A 23,669-nucleotide genomic window follows, 5' to 3' on the forward strand; every position below is an offset into this window, starting at 1 on the left:
TAATGGCGGCGATCTGCGATTTTGTTGGTGGGACTGTGACATTGCGGCGGACAGATCGGACCCTTGACTGACATTTTTGACACTTTTGGGGGTACCAGTGACATTACTGCAGTAATCAGTGCTATAAATATGCACTGTTACTGTAAAAATGACACTGGCAGGGAAGGGGTTAATTTTATTGGAGAGGGAGGGGTTAATGTATGCCTGGTGCTTACTAACGTGTGTGGGGGGGAGGTGACTGAGTGACACAGGGACAGATCGCATGTTCAGCTATACTGAACCCTGCAATCTGACCCTGTCTGTCACTTAGGAGATCACACAAGCAGGCAGATCTCCAAACTCGATTCCCCGATGATCACCGCCGCTCCTCCCCTGGCCCGACTCCCGCTGTGACTGAATACAGCGGGAGCGAGCCTCCAGCGGCGCGCGTGCGCTGCCCACAAGGGGAGGAGTCCAGCGACGTAGGTCTACGACGCTGGACGGGAACGAGCCACTTTGCCGCAGTAGAGCTCCAGTGAGCGGTCGGCAAGTGGTTAACCCAGGACCCAGCATTCACTATATCTGGTCTCCCACAGTACACAGACATGCAATTTATTTTAGTAAATATAAACTTCTAAATACCTTTTCTCATCAGCAGTATATAGAAGTCTTGTGACTTCTATCAGTGCCTGGTTAAAGCTTAAGGCCCTGTTCACCCCTGAGCGTATTTTTAGCTCATAAAGCGCTCATCTCTGAAGTCTCAAAACGCCCAACAAGCAAAATCCCATTCATTTCAATGGCCCCTATTCACGTCTGAGCATTTTGTTGCCTGAAGCAAAATGCCTGAAGCTCAAAAAAGTCCATGAACTTCTTTTTTTGCAGATTAAAATCGTTTTTTATTAGATGTCAATGCCTGCCTCCAAACATCTGCAAAAAATGCCTGAAAAAAGCCAGAAAAAATGCCTAAAAAAAGCCAGAAAAAAACACCTGAAAAGGATACGCTCAGGTGTGAATGGAGCCAGAGGGGGGAGTTTTCATACTGCATTGAGCTGTCCTATCAGTATGCAGGACCCCTGACCCTCTGTCTGGACAGTGCTAATTGCATGCAATATCCCAAGAAAAAACCAAAAAACAAAGGCTCTGTCTTACCTGGACATGTTCTGGAGTCAGAGGAAGAAGAGGAGGATCAGAGAAGACAGGATCAAACAGCCTTTTTACACAATGCAGAGGATTAACCCCTTAGGTTCCACAGTGAGTATAACAAGCATCCTTTACTGCATATACACACTGATTTACTGTTGTGAATTTAGTAAGCCTTTAGAACCACTTTAATTAGCTCCACTTTCATAAGATACAAACTCTCTGTATTTTATTTTGAATTTGGCGCGCTTATTGCGTCACAATGTAAAAGTGCTGCATTTTAGAACTACCGGAATGTGGTGCCACGAGTCGCTGTCCTAGCCAAAAATTGCCGCAGATGCTTCAGGAATTTGATGCAAAACATAAACAAGATGGATTAACTTTGTTGCGGCAGTTTTATTGAATTCCCCCATTGTTCTTATTAAGGGGAATTTGAACATGCGTGTTTTGGCGTGCTGCAACACATACATTTACATGCAACGGTATAAATGGGCCCTGACTTTAAATAAAAACACTTTCTCTGAACAGTTTGAAAAATGCTCTATCATAGTTAACAAAATAGGAAGTGCAGAGATGAGATTGGACACGGACCGTTGCTTCCATCTGCACTGATGAGCCGTGTCTCTCTTTGGCGCAGGCTGTGTGGGTTTAGTTTATATATACCAAGCCTGACCAACCATGGAGTTTTCTCAGAACTCGTCCCCCTAGAAAACAATCATATGTTCAGACACCTGGGCCCTTCAGGCTGATGTTGGTCCAAGTGAACTTTTAACACAATGATAAGCATGGACGTTGTGTACGGCTGATTGGAGGAGGCGCTGACAGGAGGTGATGAAGTGTAATTGGCTATTCGGTGTAGACCATGCGAGATCCCTATACCCGTCTACTGCTGGCCATAGAGCCCATCCATCCAAAACTAATATTTCAGCTTATGGTGGTTATGAACTTCAGGCAGATATAAAAGGCACAGATTAATGCAGCTCTCTATTCATTAATTCAAAATGAATTGTATTTTAAATGATAGCAGTTATAAAGTATAATTAAAGGCAAACATGTTTTTCTCATTTATAACCCCGTCACTTTTTATTTTGCCATCTGTGTCCCAATGGGGAGATTTCCCTTCAGCTCCTATCCCATTCTCAAAAGTAAGCGAGAAGAAATTCCCCAAAATGAAGGAATCCCCGGTTGTCACCAGGTGTCCCCACTGGAAGATTTCCCCTGTATTCCTGCTCTGGTGACCACCCAAAATTCAGGATTTTCTTTCACTTTTAGGCCCCTTTCACACTTATGCGACCTAAGGCTCCATTCACATGTGAGCGTATGGATCGCGGGCAGAACCGCCGCGGTTCCGCCCGCGATCCGGAGATTTATTGCAAATAGCGGGACGCCTAGCGTTGCCCGTTGATTTGCAATAGCCCCCCAAACGCCGAGCGATGTTGCCGCGATTTCCGCCTGCCGAATCGCGGCAACATCGCGCAAACAAAATCGCGGGACGCAATACGCTCCAAAGAAGTACAAGAGCTGACATGTGAATGCAGCCTAAAGGTCGCGTGATTTTACTACGATTTTGCCACGATTTTGACTGGACTTGAAGCAATGTCTATATCTTTGGACCTCACAATGCATTAAAATTGGCCCAAAGTAGTGCAGGGACTACTTTAAAAGTCGTTGCGACTTGAAGTTCCCTTACTCTGAAAAGTTTGTTCCTAGCATAAGGAACAAACTTTTCAGAGTAAGGGAATTCAATGAGACACGGGGCCACTCACTAAAGCTAGAAGAAAAACGGTTTAACCTTAACCACTTTACCACCGGAGCATTTTGCTGTCTTGCGTCCAGGCCACTTTTTGCGATTCGCGCTGTGCGAATTTAACTGAAAATTGCGCGGTCATGCGACGCCGTACCCAAACTAAATTTACGTCCTTTTTTTCCCACAAACAGAGCTTTCTTTTGGTGGTGTTTGATCACCTGTGCGATTTTTACTTTTTGCGCTATAAACAAAAAAAGAGCGTTTATTTTGAAAAAATAACAATATTTTTAACATTGTTTTATATGAAATTCCCCCCAAAAAAGATGTAAAAACCAATTTGTTTTTAAATTTTTGGCCAATTTGTTTTCTGCTACCCATGTTTGGTAAAAAAAATCGCAATAAGCGTATTTTGATTGGTTTGCGCAAAAGTTATTGCATTTACTAACTAAGGGAAAGATTTCTGTAATTTTTGGTGTTTTTTTTTTAACGAGTAATGGCGGCGATCTGCGATTTTTTTTGCGGGACTGCGACATTGCGGCGGACAGATCGGACCCTTGACTGACATTTTTGACACTTTTGGGGGTACCAGTGACATTACTGCAGTAATCAGTGCTATAAATATGCACTGTTACTGTAAAAATGACACTGGCAGGGAAGGGGTTAATTTTATTGGAGAGGGAGGGGTTAATGTAGCAGCACATTGGCTAGTGTTAAAGTGGTTAAACTGCATAAAGGTTCTTTACTGTCAGAGCAGTAAGGATGTGGAATTCTCTTCCACAAGCAGTGGTATCAGCAGGGAGCATCGATAGTTTCAAAAAACTATTAGATGGGCACCTTAGAGACCACAACATAAAGGGGTATACAATGTATGGTTAGCAGCAAACACACACACACATTATGGGTTGAACAGAATGGACTGATGTCTTTTTTCAACCTAACTATGCAATTATGTATGAAATTGTACAGATATGAACGGTACTCATTGGAAATCATGGAGTATGACTTGCAATGCGACTTTGCAGTCCCAAATCGCAGGACGAGTCGCATAACTGTGAAAAGGGCCTTAGCCTAGGTTCACACTGCTGCAGTGCGCGACACCACATGTAATTCGCACAGGAATCGCAGCACATTCCTGTGTAAATTACATGCGGTGTCTCTGGGGTGCGATTTGAGTTATTTGAAGTAGCAGGACAGAATTTTTGTTTTTGAATGAAAGTCCAACAATGAAGGTGGTTTTCGTTTAGGAAATTACATTTAGAGCTGGTTCATACTATTACGACTTGCAAGGCGACTTGGTCAGCCTGGAAACTCGTGCACCGTCACGTCCCATAGTGTAGTACAGGACCGTTTCTAATAGGAGTGACACAAGTCGCTCCGACTTAGAAAAAGGGTCCTGTACTACTTCGGGGCGACCTGGAGGCGACTTGCATTGACATTCATTTTATGAAGTCTGTGCAAGTCGCGCCGAAGTCGCACTGCACGCGACTTCACAGGTCGCCCCCTAAGTCGGAGCGACGTAGTATGAACCGACACTTAACCACTTAAGCCCCAGCCCTATTTCGGACACTTTTTGTTCACAAGTTTAAATCAGTATTTTTTCCTAGAAAACTACTTAGAACCCCCAAACATTATATATATTTTTTTTGGAAAGACTCTGGAGAATAAAATGTCGGTCATTGCAAAATTTTTTGTCACGCGGTATTTGCGCAGCGGTCTTTAAAACGCCATTTTTTTGGAAACATTTTGAAAAATCACATTTCACTGCATTTAAAAAATACTAAACAGTAAAGTTAGCCCATTTTTTTGTATATTGTGAAAGATGATGTCATGCCGAGTAAATAGATACCCAACATGTTACGGTTTAAAATTGCGCCCCCCGTGGGATGTCGACAAACTACGGTCAATAGAGATCTCAATCGGCGACGCTTTAAATTTATTTAACGGTTACCAGTTTAGAGTTAGAGTGTAGCTCTTTTTTTTAAATTATTGCCCACGCTCTGGCAATCGCGGCAATACCTCACATGTGTGGTTTGAACAGCGATTTCATTCGCGGCTCGACTTCCGTATACGTTTTTTTTTGTGCGCGAGCTAACGTTGACGGGGCGGCTAAATTTTTTTTTTTTTTCTTATTTATTTTATTTTTTTTTTAACTTTATTACAGGTTTTTAAAAAAAAAAAAAATCTGATCACTTTTATTGCTGTCACAAGCAATGTAAACATCCCTTGTGACACCAATATGCAGTGACAGGTACACTTTATGGAGGGATCGAGGGTCTGCGTTTTTGCATACAGCCGTTTTTTAAATTTGCCGCTTTTTGCAGCACAGTAACCCGGAAGTGACGCCATGGACGCCGCCTCCGTGTTACGTCATCGGAGACCCGATCAAAACCATTACTGGCATTGATCGGGACTCCATCCACCCGGCAGATGTGCCGGCTGGGTGCTCGGGGCTCCCGGCGGGATGGGAGCCCCGAGCAAAGTCACGGAAGGCGGCGGGAGGGGGGGGGACGTCCCCTCCCGCTCACCCGGGTAACGATCGAGCGGCTCCCGAGCCGCATCGGTCGTTACCGATGGAAAGCCGACCGTTGGCTGTTAACCACGGTACCGGGATGATGCCTCTAGCTAGAGGCATCTCCCCGGTATACCCCCGCAAAGTCTGCCGACGTATGGGTACGTCAGTATGCGGTAAGTGGTTAATCTAAACTAAAAATTGTTTAAAGTGATCAAAATGTAATCAGAAAGTAAGAAATTTTAGATGAATATTTTCAAAAACATTTGTTTGAAAATCTGCTAGTGTATGGTCAGCTTTAGGGTGTCTATGAAAGAGCATCAGAGACACCCTTGGACAGTAGCATTGTTAATCTGGAGAGAGACATTGTTATTCTGGAGGAGTGTTAGGCAGGCTATAAATAGTGTGAATTTCTTTCCTGCAACCACGGGTTGCAAGAAAGTAATTTGCCCAATCACCCCATCATCAACACAGACCATTCTGATAAGGGAATCCCCCCTGCCGAGACATTGTATTCTCCCAGTGGGGGGCGGTGGGGGAAGCCATCCCGACCGGGAGAAGATTATTGCTAGCGGCTAGTGATAATCGCAAGTAAATCCAGCAGGCTGGTTGTACCCAAGTTATTTGATCAATTAGCTTGGTACATTCAGCCTGCCCACGCACAGTTAGAATTTCAGCCGTTACTGCTGACCTGGCTGAGATTTGAACCGTCTATGGCCGGCATTAGTATAATATATACACTATTAGATTTATATGGACTGGACTAACAAATTAAAGCTGAACTCCAGCTAACACTTTATAAGCAGTTACAGAAACGGTATAACTTTTTTACGTAAATAAACACAACTGACTATTTTAAGCAGTCCTGTCAGTAGTAAAAGGTTTTCTCCAGCTCTGTCATTTTTCCTAGACAGCTTGGTCTGTTAGGGGAAGTTTAAAAACAACAGACTTACTGGCTAGATCAGAGGTCTCCAAACTTTCTAAACAAAGGGCTGGTTTACTGTCCTTCAGACTTTAGAGGGGCCGGAGTGGCCAATGGAAATAGGAAAAACGTCAGTTGGAGGAACAGTGTCCCATTGCTTGTGTCAGAGGGAGGAATGGTGTCCCATTGCTGGTGTCAGTGGGAGGAATGGTTTCCCATTGCTGGTGTCAGTGGGAGGAATGGTTTCCCATTGCTGGTGTCAGTGGGAGGAATGGTTTCCCATTGCTGATGTCAGTGGGAGGAATGGTTTCCCATTGCTGATGTCAGTGGGAGGAATGGTTTCCCATTGCTGGTGTCAGTGGGAGGAATGGTTTCCCATTGCTGGTGTCAGTGGGAGGAATGGTGTCCCCGTGCTGGTGTCAGAGGGAGGAATGGTGTCCCATTGCTGGTGTCAGTGGGATGAATGGTATCCCAATGCTGATGTCAGTGGGGGGAATGGTGCCCCCTTGTTGGTGTCATTGGGGGGAAATGGTGCCCCCTTGTTGGTGTCAGTGGAAAGAATGGTGTCCCATTGTTTGTGTCAGTGGGGGGAATGGTGCCCCCTTGTTGGTGTCAGTGGAAAGAATAGTGCCCATGGGGCTGGATAAAGGCAAGCAAAGGGCCACATTCGGTCCATGGGCCACAGTTTGGAGACCACTGGACTAGATCATCAAGAGAAAAAGAAAAAAAAAACGAAATGAGAAAACTAATGCAGTCACTATATTGAAAGATTGATAAGCTGCAATATGTAGCATTTTTGCTTTTGGGTTAAAATATGCTTTAGGCTGGGTTCACACCTATGCAATGCCAGACACCGCATGTGATTCGCACGGCTTTGCTGTGCAGACCAATGTCTTGTGCAATGCGAATTCAGCCATACGGTTTGTATGGCTGAATTTGCATTGCTTTTGGCCCAAAATGGTGCAGGAACCTTTTTTGGTCCGCACTGGAATCGGATTGCATGGGTGTTCATAACAATGCAATCTGATCCATGTCCGATTTCACGGTTCGCACTGCGAACCGATTTGGGGGTGTCATTAATTTTACATTGACACCCACAGTAGTTTGCAGAAAGCAGTGTGAACTGCCTGAGAGTGACATGCGATTTGGGAACCCGCACAGGAACTGCGCTGGTTCCCGCATCGCACAAGTGTGAACCTAGGGCTTGTTCATAAAGAGCATTTTCTCATATGTTTTGCAACATGGGCATAATGCATAGGCAAACAAAAGTCTTTTTTTATTTTTTTTTACAGCACTCATGTTTACTACCACACTGCACTGCATTGGGGAAAGTCCATATTGTTTGAGGTTTGTTGGTCTCATTCCAGTTTATCTGGATATTTCAAAACTGCAGCAAAACAGATAGCATTGTGTATTACCACACTGCAATGAGAACGTGCCAAGAATATCACCCAAACCATCCTCTCTGCTCCTCTAAAGACCTCCTACTCGCAAGCTCCCTTGTCTCCTCCTCCCATGCTCGTCTCCAGGATTTCTCCAGAGCCTCTCCCATCCTCTGGAACTCTCTACCTCAACTTGTCAAGCTATCTCCTTCTCTAACTGCCTTCAAGCGATCCCTGAAAACTCATCTCTTCAGGGAAGCCTATCTTTCCTCCAACTAATCTTTTACCTCTTCCATCAGCTCATTCCCCACAGTTACAACCTCTTGTAACACCTGCCCCACCCTATTAGATTGTAAGCTTTTCTGAGCAGGGCCCTCTTAATCCTCTTATATTTTATTGTATTGTAACTGTATTGTCTCCCTTTTATATAGTAAAGGGCTGCGTAAACTGTTGGCACTATATAAATCCTGTATAATAATAATAATGAGGAGTAAAATATACTAAGTATATTTCCCGCGCCAAAAGGAGAAAACCTAAAACTTATAAATAAATGATCAAATAAATAAATGTGGTTTGCAGCTGCTATAGTAAAGTGCGTGTGCTCAAATGTGAAGTAATCTGTTTATATAGGACAGTGATGGTGAACCTTGGCACCCCAGATGTTTTGGAACTACATTTCCCATGATGCTCAACTACACTGCAGAGTGCATGAGCACCATGGGAAATGAAGTTCCAAAACATCTGGGGTGCCAAGGTTCGCCATCACTGATATAGGATTACCTATAGCGCTTGCTTAATTTATATAGTTACAATATTAAGAAAAATGTAAAGTGCGCATAAACCCCATGGTCTAATGCAGATGGTATATAAAAAATATATATAAATGTACTTAAATAAGATTGCAATAATTAATAGATATGATAATAAATATAAATATAAAAAAAATGGTGCAAATTCATATATAGTGCAAAAGGTATCTAAGTACTCTCATAAGATTTCCTTAAAGTTCATGTGAAAAATAAGCTCATGTGCAAGAGGTTTGTAATAATGTGACTTCTTGGTGATGAAAGTTCAAAATAAAGTGCACAGCGAGTAGTGCTTGGTGCTTCGTGATAGGTTTTCCACTCTATCCCTGGTATCCCTCCTCGTGCTCCACCGTGACAAGATAGATGAATTTAAACACTCACCGGATTACGTGGGTCCTATGTGCCTTATGACACTAAGACCATAAGAGCTTTGGTGACCCCCCAGGGCCGGGATGCGTTCCCTCCAGATAGGTAACTTTTTCCTGCAGCAACGCTCCTCCTGTCATCCACCTCCAATAAGGGATGTGTAAAAGAAAGGGAAGGTCCAGATAGTGCAGTACCGTTTTATCAACAGATATGTTTATTGCACAAAGTCCAGATAATCCATAACAAGGTCCCAATGTAAAATAAAAACAAGTAGAAACAAGAGAAAATCGGATAAAACGCCGTCACATGTGAGCTACAGTGTGGAGAGCGGCACTTCCGGCTTGCGTTCCACCGAGCTCATGTGATGTCACGACGTGCGTTCCACCTAACGCGTTTCGTCATTGGCTAGACTTCTGAAGACGTCTATTGTTATGTGGGGCTTGAGGACATATATGTGAGGTTTAGAAGCAAGTAAAATTCAGCCGTAAGAAAGCACGCCTTTATGTTCTTCCATGGGAAAATTGAATGCCTTTGAGATTCATTGACAATGCATTAACTACACATTCCCATTGTATTCTCATGGACCTGTAGGGAGCCCTAATAAAATCTTTAACCACTTGGCAATTTGTTTAAATTTTTTGGCATTTTTAGCTAGAAATGACTTTAAACCCTCCAAAATGTATATATTTTCTGAATGCAGAGACCACGGAGAATAAAATGATGGCAGTTGCAATTTTTTATGTTGCACAATATTTGTGCAGCTATTTATCAATTCATATTTTCAGGGACAATACACTAAAAATAAGCGCTGCACAAACTGTTGGCGCTATATAAATCCTGTATAATAATAATAAAATGAATTTTTAGCACAAATAAAAACAATAATATACCCAGTTTTTTGGTAAAATCTAAAATATGGGGTTGTCAAGTCTTAAACCTGAGCCGTGAAATTGCAAAAAACTATGAAACCGAAAATTCTCATTTAAAAGACTTTATCAGTTATCAGTTTAGGCTCCATGCACACAGGGCGTCATAAAAACGTGCTCCAAAGCTGTTTACATAACGCCGGGAAACAGCAGCTGTAAAAACGTGCTTTCAGTAGCTTTTTCTACTAGCGTTATTGCACGTTTGGCCACAGTAGCTGTTAGCAGCGTTTTTTCTGCCTCCATTCAAAATCAATGGTTCCCTATGGGAGCCTATTGATTTGAATGGAAGTCACACCGCAGGTCGGATCAGGGTGATCCGACTTGCGGTGCGACCTGCACTGTGACAATCTTGAGGGGGAACTCCACGCCAAAATGAAGAAAAAAACGGCGTGGGGTTCCCCCCCAGGTTCCAAACCAGGCCCTTCGGGTCTGGTATGGAATTTGAGGGTAGCCCCACGCCGAAAAAACGGCGTGGGGTCCCCCCCAAAATCCATACCAGACCCTTATCCGAGCATGCAGACCGGCATGCCAGGAAAGGGGAGGGGACGAGCGAGCGGCCCCACCCCCCCTGGATCATACCAGGCCACACGCCCTCAACATGGGGGGGGTGTGGGTGCTTTGGGGCAGGGGGGGCTCTGCACCCCGCACCTCAAAGCACCTTGCCCCCATGTTGATGAGGACAAGGGCCTCATCCCCACAATCCTGGCCGGTGGTTGTGGGGGTCTGCGGGCAGGGGGCTCATCGGAATCTGGAAGCCCCCTTTAACAAGGGGGCCCCCCAGATCCCGGACCCCCTCCCTATGTGAATGGGTATGGGGTACACTGTACCCCTACTCATTCACCCCATAAAATGCAGTGTATGGAAATAACGACAGGAGACGTTTTGGAAAATTTATTAAAAATCTTCATCCGGCTCTTGTCCTCTCCGGGGGTCTTCTGCTGTCTTCTCCTCTCCGAGGGTCTTCTGCTCTTTTGCTGTCCGCCCTTCTTGTCTTCTCCTCTCCGAGGGTCTTCTGCTCTTTTGCTGTCCGCCCTTCTTGTCTTCTCCTCTCCGGGGGTCTTCTGCTGTCTTCTCCTCTCCGAGGGTCTTCTGCTGTCCGCCCTTCTGCTGTCCAATCTTCTTGTCTTCTCCTCTCCGGTCTTCTGCTGTCGGCTGTCCTTCTTCCTCCGGTCCTCCTCCGACGACGTCTCCAGCGATTATGCCGGCCTCTGGTCTCTGCAGCTTATTATATAGCCATTAGGGGCGTGGCCGCCGGATGACGTCATCGGGAGACCACGCCCCCTTGTGTCACAGATGTAAATATACTGCGGCGGTCAGCCCCTCACAGGCAAAGTGACGTATATAAACGTCACTAGCCTGGGAGGGTCTGGGGAGCGAGCAGCGCGCCGCCGCCGGCGCGCTCCCGCGCGGTCACGGACCCCCCCGTGCGTGTGACCGGCGGACCAGATGTCCGCCGGTCACTCTGCGATCGTCGGGGGAGAGGGAGAAAGGCAGGCAGCTTGTGTTAACAAGCTGCCTGTCAGTTCTCCCTGTGTAGAAACCCTGATCATACGGTTCTACTATGTAGGACCGTTGATCAGTGTCCCTACACCTCAAGCCACAGCCAATCACAGTTAGAATCACGCCCCTAGGGACACACACAGCCCCTCCCTCTCAAATAAAGTTAACCCCTTCACTGCCAGTGTATTTTTACAGTAACAGTGCATATGTATAGCACTGATTACTGTAGAAATGTCACTGGTAACCCCAAAAGTGTCAAAAATGTCAGTCAAGGGTCCGTTCTGTCCGCCGCAATGTCGCAGTACCGCAAAAAAAAAAAAATCGCAGATCGCCGCCATTACGCGTTAAAAAAAACAACAAAAATGACAAAAATCTTTCCCTTTGTTAGTAAACCCGATAACTTTTGCGCCAACCATTTAAAATTTTTGCAATTTTTTTTTACCAAACATAGGTAGCATAAAACAAATTGGCCGAAAATGTTAAAAAATTTTGATTTTTACTTTTTTTTTTGGGGAATTTCATATAAAAAAATGTGAAAAATATTGTTATTTTTGCAAAATTGACGCTCTTTTTTTGTTTATAGCGCGTGATCAAAAAATCGCACAGGTGATCAAATACCACCAAAAGAAAGCTCTGTTTGTGGGAAAAAAAGGACGTCAAATTCGTTTAGGTACAGCGTCGCATGACCGCGCAATTGTCCGTTAAATTCACGCAGTGCCGAATCGCAAAATACCCCCTGGTCTTTTAGCAGCCAAATCCTCCGGGGCTTAAGAGGTTAAGGTGCCCATCTAATAGTTTTTTTAAATTATCGATGCTCCCTGCTGATATGACAGTGAAGAACCCCTTACGTATTTTAAGGTTAAACCGCCTTTCCTCTAGTTTTAGTGAGTGGCCCCGTGTCTTATTGTATCGCCTTTCTCTAAAAAGTTTGTTCCTTATGCTAGGGTCGCCAGTACAGTATTTGTACATTGATATCATATCCCCCCTCAAGCGTCTCTTCTCCAGAGAGAATAGGTTCAGTGCTTGTAGTCTTTCCTCATAGCTGATGTCCTCCATTCCCCCAATTATTTTTGTTGCCCTTCTCTGGACTCTTTCCAGTTCCAGCACATCCTTCCTGAGGACCGGTGCCCAGAACTGGACAGCATACTCCAGATGTGGCCGGACCAGAGTCTTGTAGAGCGGGAGAATAATCTCTTTATTTCTGGAGTGAATCCCCTTTTTTATACATCCCAGTATTTTGTTGGCTTTGCTTGCAGCGGCTTGGCATTGCATGCCACTGCCAAGCCTGTTGTCCACCAGTACCCCCAGGTCCTTTTCCATCCTAGACTCACCCAGAGGTTCCTTCCCCCCAGTGAGTACTTTATTTGTTTTTATTTTTTATTGCCATCACAAGGGGGCTAACAATCCTTCTATGTGATAGCATTGGAAACTCAATGCAGAAACCAAACTTGACACATGTCCCATACCTAGACTAGAATTGATGAGCTCATTGAGTGACTGGGTACCAGTGTTAATTTTGGCAGCAAATTTCGATTTCATTTTAGTTATAGTTATTTGACTGAAATGTGATTTTAGTTTTAGTCGTATTTTAGTCATCTGAGTTGTTATAGTTTTAGTCACATTTTAGTCGACTAAAATCTCATACATTTTAGTCAACTACAAATCGAATAGGTTTAGGTTAATTGTAATGCATTATTTAAACATTTCTCTAGTATTTCCAAATGAATTGTATACTCCTGGAGTAAAAATCGAATAATATGTTTTTGTTTTTTTTGCAAGGAAATATGTTATTATAAGGTTTGAACACACACTACAGACACAGATTTAGCCATTGAGATATATAACATCTTTATAAATAAAACCAAGTTTCATAAACAAACAGAAATATTGCTTTTTGACAAACCGAAGTGTAACTTTAAAATACAAAAAACCCAAAAAACTGTAAACGCCATTGGCTGTAATGTCATTGCACATATTACCTGAATATATTTCCAACATTAAATATTAGGGAAAAAACATAAGAAAAGCCTTTTTCTTAATTGTTTAGTTTTCAGCAGCTTAGTAGATGCCCCTTACTTATGCGTATACGGTGGTGCAATACATGTTTAAACTTTAATGTGCTATTATTACATGCTCTGGATGGAATTGTGTTGCCGATTTAGAAATGGCCAGCAGAGGAGTGTTCATTTTGATGATGTCAATTTTCAATTTAGTTTTAGTTATAGTCTTATGAATAAAATGCCATTTTAGTTTTAGTCGTATTTTAGTCTTATAACTAAAATGCCATTTTAGTTTTAGTCATATTTTAGTCATCTGAATTGTTTTAGTTTTAGTTGTATTTTAGTCTTATGACTAAAATGCCATTTTAGTTTTAGTCGTATTTTAGTCATCTGAATTGTTTTCGTTGTATTTTAGTCGACTAAAATTGTGTTAATTTAGTCGACGAAAACATTTTCGTCTACGAAATTAACACTGCTGGGTACAGCCTAAAGTACATTATGACCTTAGATTTCACAGAGTTACTGGCAGATACCTCCGGCTGGTGACATCTAGGAAAAAAAACAGCATTTGTAACACCAGAGGGCTCCTTCCAATCAGAGTTGTATAAAGTACTCGAAACCCATACTTGAGTAAAAGTAGAAGTGCTCGATCAAAAAGTGACTTGAGTAGAAGTACTAAAGTATTCAACATTTTTTGTACTTAAGTATTGCAAGTAGTTTTTTAAAAAATTTTGCTACTCAAGTACTGAAAGTAAAAGTACAAGTACTGTGTTATGTAGTTATTAAAGAAAGAAGTCAAAAGTTTGAACATTATATTGTTTTTTATTATTTCAAATGCAGCTTTTATTTATACATACAGTAGCATTTATTTTCGTATGCGCTGATAATACACATGGTTTGAGCTTCATGAAACCTGCCATCTACTGTTCTGGCAGTGGTAATTTTTATAATTGTAACGAGTAACTATGCAGCACAAAAAAAAAAATATATCGGAGTAGAAGTATTGAAATCATCTAAAAAATGTAGTGAAGTAAAAGTGGAAGTAGGAGAAAAAAATTCTACTATAGGAAAGTACAGATACCGCCTTTCGGTACTTAAGTACAGTAGTGAAGTAGTTCTACTTAGTTACTATACATCTCTGCTTCCAATGTAGGACACTGCCCTTTGGCTTAGAAAATGCCCGTCACTGCCTACTTCAAGGTTTAGGGCGCGCGCATGTGCGCTCCCTGGCCGGCTTCCACTGTGATTGTACACAGCAGGAGCCTGTCAGAAAATCCCGGGATAGATGCTTTACTTGAAGCCATCTTCACCCTAAATCCACAGAAATGCGCTATTGGGCTGGAGGAAACCAAATGCCTGGGTTACAACATTGGCTATGGGATTATTAAAACCCAATTTAATAAAAACACTCACCAAGCAAGCCAAAGGGAAGCTCATCTTTAGTAATTTTACTGACTGGTAATTACAAGTGTAAAATAATTACAAGTTAGAAGATATATAAATATCAATAGTCATGACACAGCAAGCCATTTAGGCCACCTACTAGACGAGTCAACTTGCCCAAAGCTCCAGTTCCAGCCCAAAGAACTAGATTGAACCAAAGGTCATTATTAGCTGGGGTAAAAGTAAATTGGAAAGTGCTTATATACCACTTTTTTTTTTTTATAGGTCAACATGTTAAGCTTAATGGAGAAGGGTACATTTAAGTGCATTTCAATGTAAAGTGCTTTCTTTACCACTTCTGGACCGGAAGGTTTTACCCCTTAAAGCCGAGTTCCAGACGTTTTCGTGTTTATTAACAGCCAGCAGCTACAAAAAGTGTAGCTGCTGACTTTTAATAAGCACACACTCACCTGTTCCACGGTCCAGCGATCCTCGGTTCTCTCCATCTTCTCCCCGTGGCGCCGGCATCTCTGGTGTGGGTGAAGCCGCAAGCTGTCACAGCCGGGTGTGCAATGCGCATGCGCGAGTCACGCTGCGTGTGCTGAAAGGACAGCCAATCTTCTGGGACCTCTGATGTGTCCCAGAAGATTGCAGGGTGGGAGGGGCAGAGGAGAACTTCCGCCCGAGCCGCCTAGGTACCCGCTCCCCCCCCCCCAAAAAAAAGGACATGCAAAATGTGGCATGTCAGGGGGTCAGGACCACTTAAAGCTGAAGTTCCACTTTTGAGTGGAACTCTGCTTTAATGACCAGGCCATTTTTTGCGATACGACACTGCGTTATTCTAACTGACAATTGCGCAGTCGTGCGACACTGTACCCTAATAAAACTGATGTCTTTTTTCCCCCACAAATAGAGGTTTCTTTTGGTGGTATTTGATCACCTCTGCAATTTTTTTTTTTTTTGCGCTATAAACAAAAAAAGAGCGACAATTCTGAAAAAAAATATATATTTTTTACTTTCTGCTATATAACATTTCCAATTAAAAAAATTTAAAAATCTAATCTTTTCATGATTTTAGGCCAATTTGTATTCTGCTACATAATCATAACCAATAGGTGTATATTGACCTATTGGTTTGCGCAAAAGTTATTGCGTCTACAAACTAGGGGAAAGATTTATGTCCTTTTTGTTTGTTTATTTATTTATTTATTTTTACTAGTAATGGCAGCGATTAGCATTTTTTAGTGGGACTGCAACATTGCGGTGGACAGATCGGACCCTTAACTGACATTTTTGACACTTTTGGGGGGACCAGTGACATTACTACAGTAATCAGTGCTAAAAAATATGCACTGTTACTGTACTAATGACACTAGCAGGGTGTCATTGGTGTTATTGGGCCCCAATGTTGGTGTCATTGGAAGTAACTGTGCCCCATCACGTGTCATTGGTTAGAATTGTGCCCCATCATTGGTGTTATTGATCCCCAATGTTGGTGTCATTGGAAGTAACTGTGCCCCATCACGTGTCATTGGTTAGAATTGTGCCCCATCACTAGTGTCATTGGTTGGAATTGTGCCCCATCATTGGTGTTATTGAGCCCCAGTGTTGGTGTCATTGGAAGTAACTGTGCCCCATCACTAGTGTCATTGGTTAGAATTGTGCCTCATCATTAGTGTCATTGGGGGAAATGGTGCCCCATCATTGGTGTTATTGGGCCCCAATGTTGGTGTCATTGGAAGTAACTCTGCCACATCGATGGTGTCATTAGGAGGAATTGTGCCCTTCATTGGTGTCATTAAAAGAAATAGTGTCCCAAGGGCCAGAAAAAAGCAAGCAACAGGCCACATCCGGCCCCCGGGCCACAGTTTGGAGACCACTGATATACAACATTGACAGTCTAGGTTCTTGCACATATACATTTAATAAAATCAGTACAACCTGATACAGGTTACTTACCCCCTGGTTCCCCTGGAAAGTGATCACAGGTGATGGCAATGTAGCTCCTGAACCCTTTATGAGAGAGAAGACAGAAGTTATTAATAAAACTGTCAGCATGCTGGTAATAAAAAAATGTAATAAAGCAGGGAGTGGATTCTTGGCTAAAAATGTGACAGACCTGCTAGATAACACTGCTTAAAATCCAAACTGGGTCACTAATCTAGGTCTCTTAGTTCATATTCATACACAATGCTACACAAGTACAGGTAATCACAAGAAGAAGCAAACTACAAATTAGAAACTGAAGTTTATGTGTGTAGCACCCTACAGGTGGGTTCTAGGCAAATGTATAGTGGGCCTTGTCTGCCTAACAGCAGGGCCATGATTTCTTTTTGTCAGGGTGTCATGGCTTCCAGGTGTGCCTGCTGAGAGGGAGTCTCCCCACTGGTTCCTGTGAGAGGCTTCTCATAGGGCAGTGGAGGAAACCCAATCAGGGGACACATCCAGGCTTGTAACTACCCCAGAAGGCAGATTATGCCGCAAGGGATTCTGGGAGTGGGTATAAGCTTGAGGGAAGTGCGTGGTTTGGTGTCTTTGGCGGGAGCAGAGTCCCAGGAGGGAGAGAACGGCTGTCTCTCCTCCTGTTTGAGGAAGCGGATGTCTCGGGGTGTTGCCTGAGAATCCAGAGAGTGCAGAGTTGAGCTGAGGGGATCCGGTGTGCCGAGAACCAGCGGGGAGAGAGAGGGGTTCAGTCCCAGGAAAGCCTACACAGGTCGTGAGTACTGAGGATTGCCCCTGGGGGTCTGCCTGAAGTGGTAGAGGGGACCGCTCCAGAGGAGGTTCTAGGATCCAGGCTTCAGCTAGCTGAAAGGGGGTACCTAGGTTGAGGACCCTGAAGTGACAGAAGGGGTAGTTAGTCAGGGGACCCTGAAGAGTTACAAGGGGGCACCAGCAGTTCGGGCCCTGAAGAGACAGTGTACAGTGTCTTAGTTGAGAGTTGCAGCCATACAAGAATTCACAGCAAATCTACCTCAAGCCAGTGCAAGGCTGGAGGAAGTAGTAAGTGACTCTGCAGTACAGTAGCGTCAGAAGCTCATTATTCTACAGTGCTGGATCTTCTGGACTCCAAGTCAAGGATCTAGCACTTCTTTCAAGTTACAGTGTGTACTAAGCGTCAGTGAGCGTCGGCTGGCGTCAAGACAGCGTTAACAGACATTTTTGCTGAGACAGTCCCAAGTTGTACTTAGTTGAGCCTAAAAGAGTATCCCACCCATTCCCTTCTCCCATCCCCTTAAATCCAATAAAACAACAAAACCAAGATGCCGGAGTTGTCCATGTCTCAGTTCTCACACCCAGGGTCGCAGCTCACATGGGCTGGAGCGGTAACCGGTAACAATGGCAGACCCACATCAGGCTCAATGCCTGAGAAACCTGCTACATGTGTAAACCCAATCACCGAAACCTCATAGAGTGTGTCAAATGTAAATTTTAATATTTCTAAATCAGGAGCTTTTAATGAAAATAATCCCTGGTGATTCAGCTATGAAGGTCCTTGTTCGGGCACTTCCTGCTATAGGGTGACAACGGTCTGTCACCATCTCCCGATTGTTCTCCTGCGTTGTTTCCCTGTCACACTAGCTTCTAATGGAGTTTACAAGTGGCCATTTCAACATACATTATACAGTCATGCCCCCCTGTTGCCAAATGTTGCAGGAAATCAGCAGCACTGAGAAGCAACAAAGAATTTAAAAAGTATTTTCCTATGTAGGCATGTTCCCTATTATTTGTAATTTTAAAGCAAAACATAGTGAGGGTTATTTATTAAAACTAGAGAGTGCAAAATCTGGTGCAGCTCTGCATAGAAACCAATAAGCTTCCAGGTTTTATTGTCAAAGCTTACCTAGACAAGCTGAAGTTAGAAATTGATTGGCTACCATGAAAAGGTGCACCAGATTCTGAGTGCGCCAGTTTTAGTAAATCTACTCAGTGTATTTTTATTTCAGATAGTATGGTTGTTCTATATCAGTGGTCTCCAAACTTCAGCCTGTGGGTAGCCCTTTGCTTGCTTTTATCCAGCCCTTAGGGGCACTATTCCTCCCACTGCTGGAAACCAACAATGGGGCATGATTCCTGCCATTGATGCCAACAATGGAGCACCCTCCCTCCCACTGATACCAAAAAATGGGGTACTATTCCTCCAACTAATACCAACGATCGCGCACTATTCCTCTAACTAATACCTATGATTGGGACACCTCCAACTAATACCAATGATGGGGCACTATTCCTTCAATTAATACCAATGATGGGGCACTATACCTCCAACTAATACCAAAAATGGGGCACTATTCCTCCAACTAATACCAACGATCGCGCACTATTCCTCTAACTAATACCTATGATTGGGACACCTTCAACTAATACCAATGATGGAGTACTATTCTTCCAATACCAATGATGGGGCACTATTCCTCTAACTAATACCAATGATGGAGTACTATTCTTCCAATACCAATGATGGGGCACTATTCCTCCAACTAATACCAGTGACGGGGCACTATTCCTCCAACTAATACCAATGATGGGGCACTATTCCTCCAACTAATACCTATGATCGGGCGCTATACCTCCAACTAATACCAATGATGGGGCACTATTCCTCCAACTAATACCAATGATGGAGTACTATTCTTCCAATACCAATGATGGGGCACTATTACTCCAACTAATACCAATGATGGGGCACTATTCCTCCAACTAATACCAATGATGGGGCACTATTCCTCCAACTAATACCAATGATGGGGCACTATTCCTCCAACTAATACCAATGATGGGGCACTATTCCTCCAACTAATACCAATGATGGGGCACTATTCCTCCTCTTTTTTACCACAGCTGCTATGTAATGGTTTTACTCCCACTGAACACCAAGCCTGAGGCATTGCTTACTTTCACTAATGCCGGAACATTTTATACTCCCACTGCCCCCCCCCCCCCCCTATGGTCTGATGGACTGTAAACTGGCCATGTGTTTGGAAGGTTTGGCGACCCCTGTTCTATACAGTTTCTACTGACACTATAGTTTTATAGGGCCATTCAAGACTCAAGGTTTTGCGTCCACTTCCATTGTACTTAAAGCGGAGTTCCGGCCACACAATAATTTTTTTTTTTTTTTTTTTAAATACTTCCCAAATAGTGATCCACCGCTCTTCATACATCCGCTAATCCGGTTTTACACAGTTTAATAAGTGATTTGCAATCATAAAATCTTACTTTAGAAATAGTTTGCTGAGCGCCGCCATCTTTGTTGTGGTCACCCGAAGCCGCAGTATGAAAATGTATGCCCTGCTTCCTGGTTCTTGCTGGATGGGGCAGATGAATGCAGCGCGAAATCTCGCGCATGCCCAGTACTATGCGATCGGCATAGTAAGGGTTTCCATAGGGACGCCTATCATCGTGTCATGTCCTGTTTGCAAATAACGCGATGAGAGGAGCGGCCAGCCGCCTACGTCACTGCCCATTGCCTCCTGGGAGTGATGAGTAAGAGCTCCCAGGACCCATTGCAGGACAGGAAGTGACGGCGCGGGCCGCGGCCGCAGAGGGAGGAAGTGGAAGGAAGGTAAGTATATTTTCTTCTGAAACAAGTTAAGTAAAAAAAAAAAAAATCGGGAAAATCCAATTGTTTTTTAGGTGACACTAAGGAAGCGGATGGCACAAAAACTATTGTGACGATTTTGCGTCCGGAACTCCGCTTTAAAAATATAGCTAAATGTACATTTGATCACTTCTCCAGATTTCGGCACAGCAAGAAACCAATACCTCTTCATCCTAATCCATTATTTGTCATTTAGTATTTTTAAGAGGTAATTATGATGCCAGCTGTATTTATTCAAGGAAATAGAACAGTTACACAATGTCCTCAAGGAAAGAAGATTCAAATGAACTTCATTCTTCTATATAAATGCATTCTTTGCCAATGAGCGAGGCATCCTTCAAACATTGCAGGCTGTGTCCCAATTACAAAGTACACAAAAGGTATAGCAGGAAGTTTACTTGAGCAACTCTAGCTCTGCTTCCCTGTATAATGGGCAGATAAGAAAGAGGTGATTCAGACAACAAGCCATGCCGAATCCTCCAGTTCTGTAATTATCAGCTGATTTTCTCTAACCGATTATTTATTATAATTGATTGGTGGTTCTACTGTACACAAATTTACTCAAAGTTCTAAAATAGAGTAATGAAAAAAAAAAATACTTATTAGTACTGCTTCAAAGGTCTCAATGTGGCCAAAGATATTGTATGTTGGTACATGTACTCCTTTTTTGTTGGATAAAATAGATCATAAATTATACACTCATATTGGATAAATGTTCACGGTTACAAGTATAAAAACATAGAAGAGTGACAATGGCAGAAAAAAGACCAAGTGGTCCGTCATGTGTGCCCCATTTTTTTTTTTTTACTTTTAGCTTTCGAGTATAGATCTGTGTTTGCCCAAGCATGTTTGATGACTGTGAAACCAGTGTTGCAGCGCTGCTCATTATTTTCCAAATTAAATTAAATACTTAAATGTACAAAACATATAAGTTAGTGCAAATTTGCAAACATGTGCCAATACAGAATGTGCAAATCTCACAAAAATAATCAATGAATAATCATATGCATTTATGCTTGAAATGATATGACTGTTGGATTAAAAAAGTCCATATAATAATGTCCATCAAAGTGCAAATAGATGATTGTGCTCCGCTGTGTACATCAATGTGGGTGCTCTCCCCCCTAATGGTAATCATTGATTATTTTTGTGAGATTTGCACATTCTGTATTGGCACATGTTTGCGCATTTGCACTAACCTATATGTTTTGTACATTTAAGTATTTAATTTAATTTGGAAAATAATGAGCAGCGCTGCAACACTGGTTTCACATTCATTTAAAGGCACATGCACTTTAATTTGCAGCTAGCAGCTATCAATTGCACGGACACTTTATATTTATATATATTTATTTATTTATCTAGTTACACCATAAGCGCGAGGTTTTACTGTTTCACATGTTTGATGACTCACTACCTGTTGGAAGTCTGTTTCAAGCATCAACTACTCTTTTTGGATGATAATAGCGTTGCGCCCGAGAGCAGCAGCTCTTCTCCACTCTCTCTTTCTTCACAGGACATGGAGGCAGGAGTGGGAGCCACTTGCCCCCACTGCTGCCATTCAAATCCTATGAGCAAAGGTGGAAGGGCAGGGCTGAGCCACGCTGTGCGAGTCAATAGATGCACACAACCCAGCTTGAGCTCAAGCCCAAATGTCTACCCCCATAGCAAGCACAAAGCTTCTGATTAACAGAAGAGGAGAAACCTGGAGCGCTGGCGGGGGACCCCAGAATAGTAGGTTTAGGGCTTCAAACAATACCATTGCACAGAGCAGGTAAGTATACTATGTTTGTTATTTAAAGAAAAAATATGTACCTTTACAACTGCTTTAACCACTTGCCGACCGCTCACTAGAGCAGTACTGTGGCATAGGGGCTCGATAACGTCTGGCGACGTAGTACTACGTCACCAGACATTCCCCTTTCTCGGCGGCGCGCGCGCCACCGGAGGCACGCTCCCGCTGTGTTCAGTCACAGCGGGAGTCGGGCCAGGGGAGGATCGTCGGGGGATCGAGTGTGGAGATCCGCCTGCTTGTGTAAACACAAGCGGGCGGATCTCCTAAGTGACAGGCAGGGTTCAGCATAGCTTAACCCTCGATCTGTCCTTGTGTCACACAGTCACCTCCCCCCACACGTTAGTAAGCACCAGGCATACATTAACCCCTCCCTCTCCAATAAAATTAACCCCTTCCTGCCAGTGTCATTTTTACAGTAACAGTGCATATATATAGCACTGATTACTGCAGTAATGTCACTGGTACCCCCAAAAGTGTCAAAAATGTCAGTCAAGGGTCCGATCTGCCTGCCGCAATGTCGCAGTCCCGCAAAAAAAAAAAAAAAAACGCAGATCGCCGCCATTACTCGTTAAAAAAAAACCACCAAAAATTACAGAAATCTTTCCCTTAGTTAGTAAACGCAATAACTTTTGCGCAAACCAATCAAAATATGTTTATTGTGATTTTTTTTTACCAAACATAGGTAGCAGAAAACAAATTGGCCAAAAATTTTAAAAAAATTTGATTTTTACATTTTTTTGGGGGGGAATTTCATATAAAAAAATTTGAAAAATATTGTTATTTTTTCAAAATGTATGCTCTTTTTTTGTTTATAGCGCAAAAAGTAAAAATTGCACAGGTGATCGAATACCACCAAAAGAAAGCTCTGTTTGTGGGAAAAAAAGGACGTAAATTTTGTTTGGGTATGACCTCGCACGACCGCGCAATTGTCAGTTAAATTCGCACAGTGCCGAATCGCAAAAAGTGGCCCAGACGTAAGACAGCAAAATCCTCCGGTGGTAAAGTGGTTAAATAATTTTAGTACATGGTTATGTACTAAAGCGTAAAGTTCATTTTCTTGTAAATTGCAAACTCAAATACAACCACCCTGCCTAGCTAATTTCAAATCCCTGGTAAGTACCCCTCTAAAAAACACCAGTCATTCTATAGAACCTGTCTTTTTGACTATGGTGTGTCTGCGCATGCACAGGATCTCACGCTAAAACACTGCCTTCTGGGATGTGATGTACATATTCCCCAGGAGGCAGTGGATGGTTGGACCCACGTCATCCTCGCCTAGGTGAGGATTCAAGAACTGTAACTCTGCAAGACTAAAATAAGGTATTTACTGTAACTGTTTAAGAGGGAGATGGCAGGAATTGCTTTTCATGGATGAAGGTCCACTTTATTATACGTATAAAAGTAAACCAAAAAGAGTGAAGCATATGCAAACTTCACAAAGCAATGTCCCTTCATCTCTGCCTACCTGACAGCAGGCATGATTAGCCTTCCTGTGAATCCAGGTCTGGCTAAGATATGCTATTAATTTAATTACATTGCATCATAAATTCAACTTTAGCTATGTTTTATTATATTAGATGAGTGATTCACACAACCTGATGCAGAGAGCGTCATA

General features: G+C 43.0%; 1 protein-coding gene across 1 annotated transcript in view; it reads right to left on the minus strand.

The window, feature by feature from the left end:
- ELL3 (elongation factor for RNA polymerase II 3) overlaps positions 1 to 23,669 on the minus strand; it is a 202,455-nt gene that overhangs the window by 129,740 nt on the left and 49,046 nt on the right. The window contains exon 2 of the mRNA XM_082256956.1: positions 16,620 to 16,673. Within this exon, the coding sequence (XP_082113082.1) occupies positions 16,620 to 16,673 (54 nt within the window). The remainder of the gene's footprint in view (positions 1 to 16,619; positions 16,674 to 23,669) is intronic.

The sequence above is a fragment of the Pelophylax lessonae genome, assembly GCF_965119305.1.
Source record: "Pelophylax lessonae genome assembly, chromosome: 4".
Classification (NCBI taxonomy): Eukaryota; Metazoa; Chordata; class Amphibia; order Anura; family Ranidae; genus Pelophylax; species Pelophylax lessonae.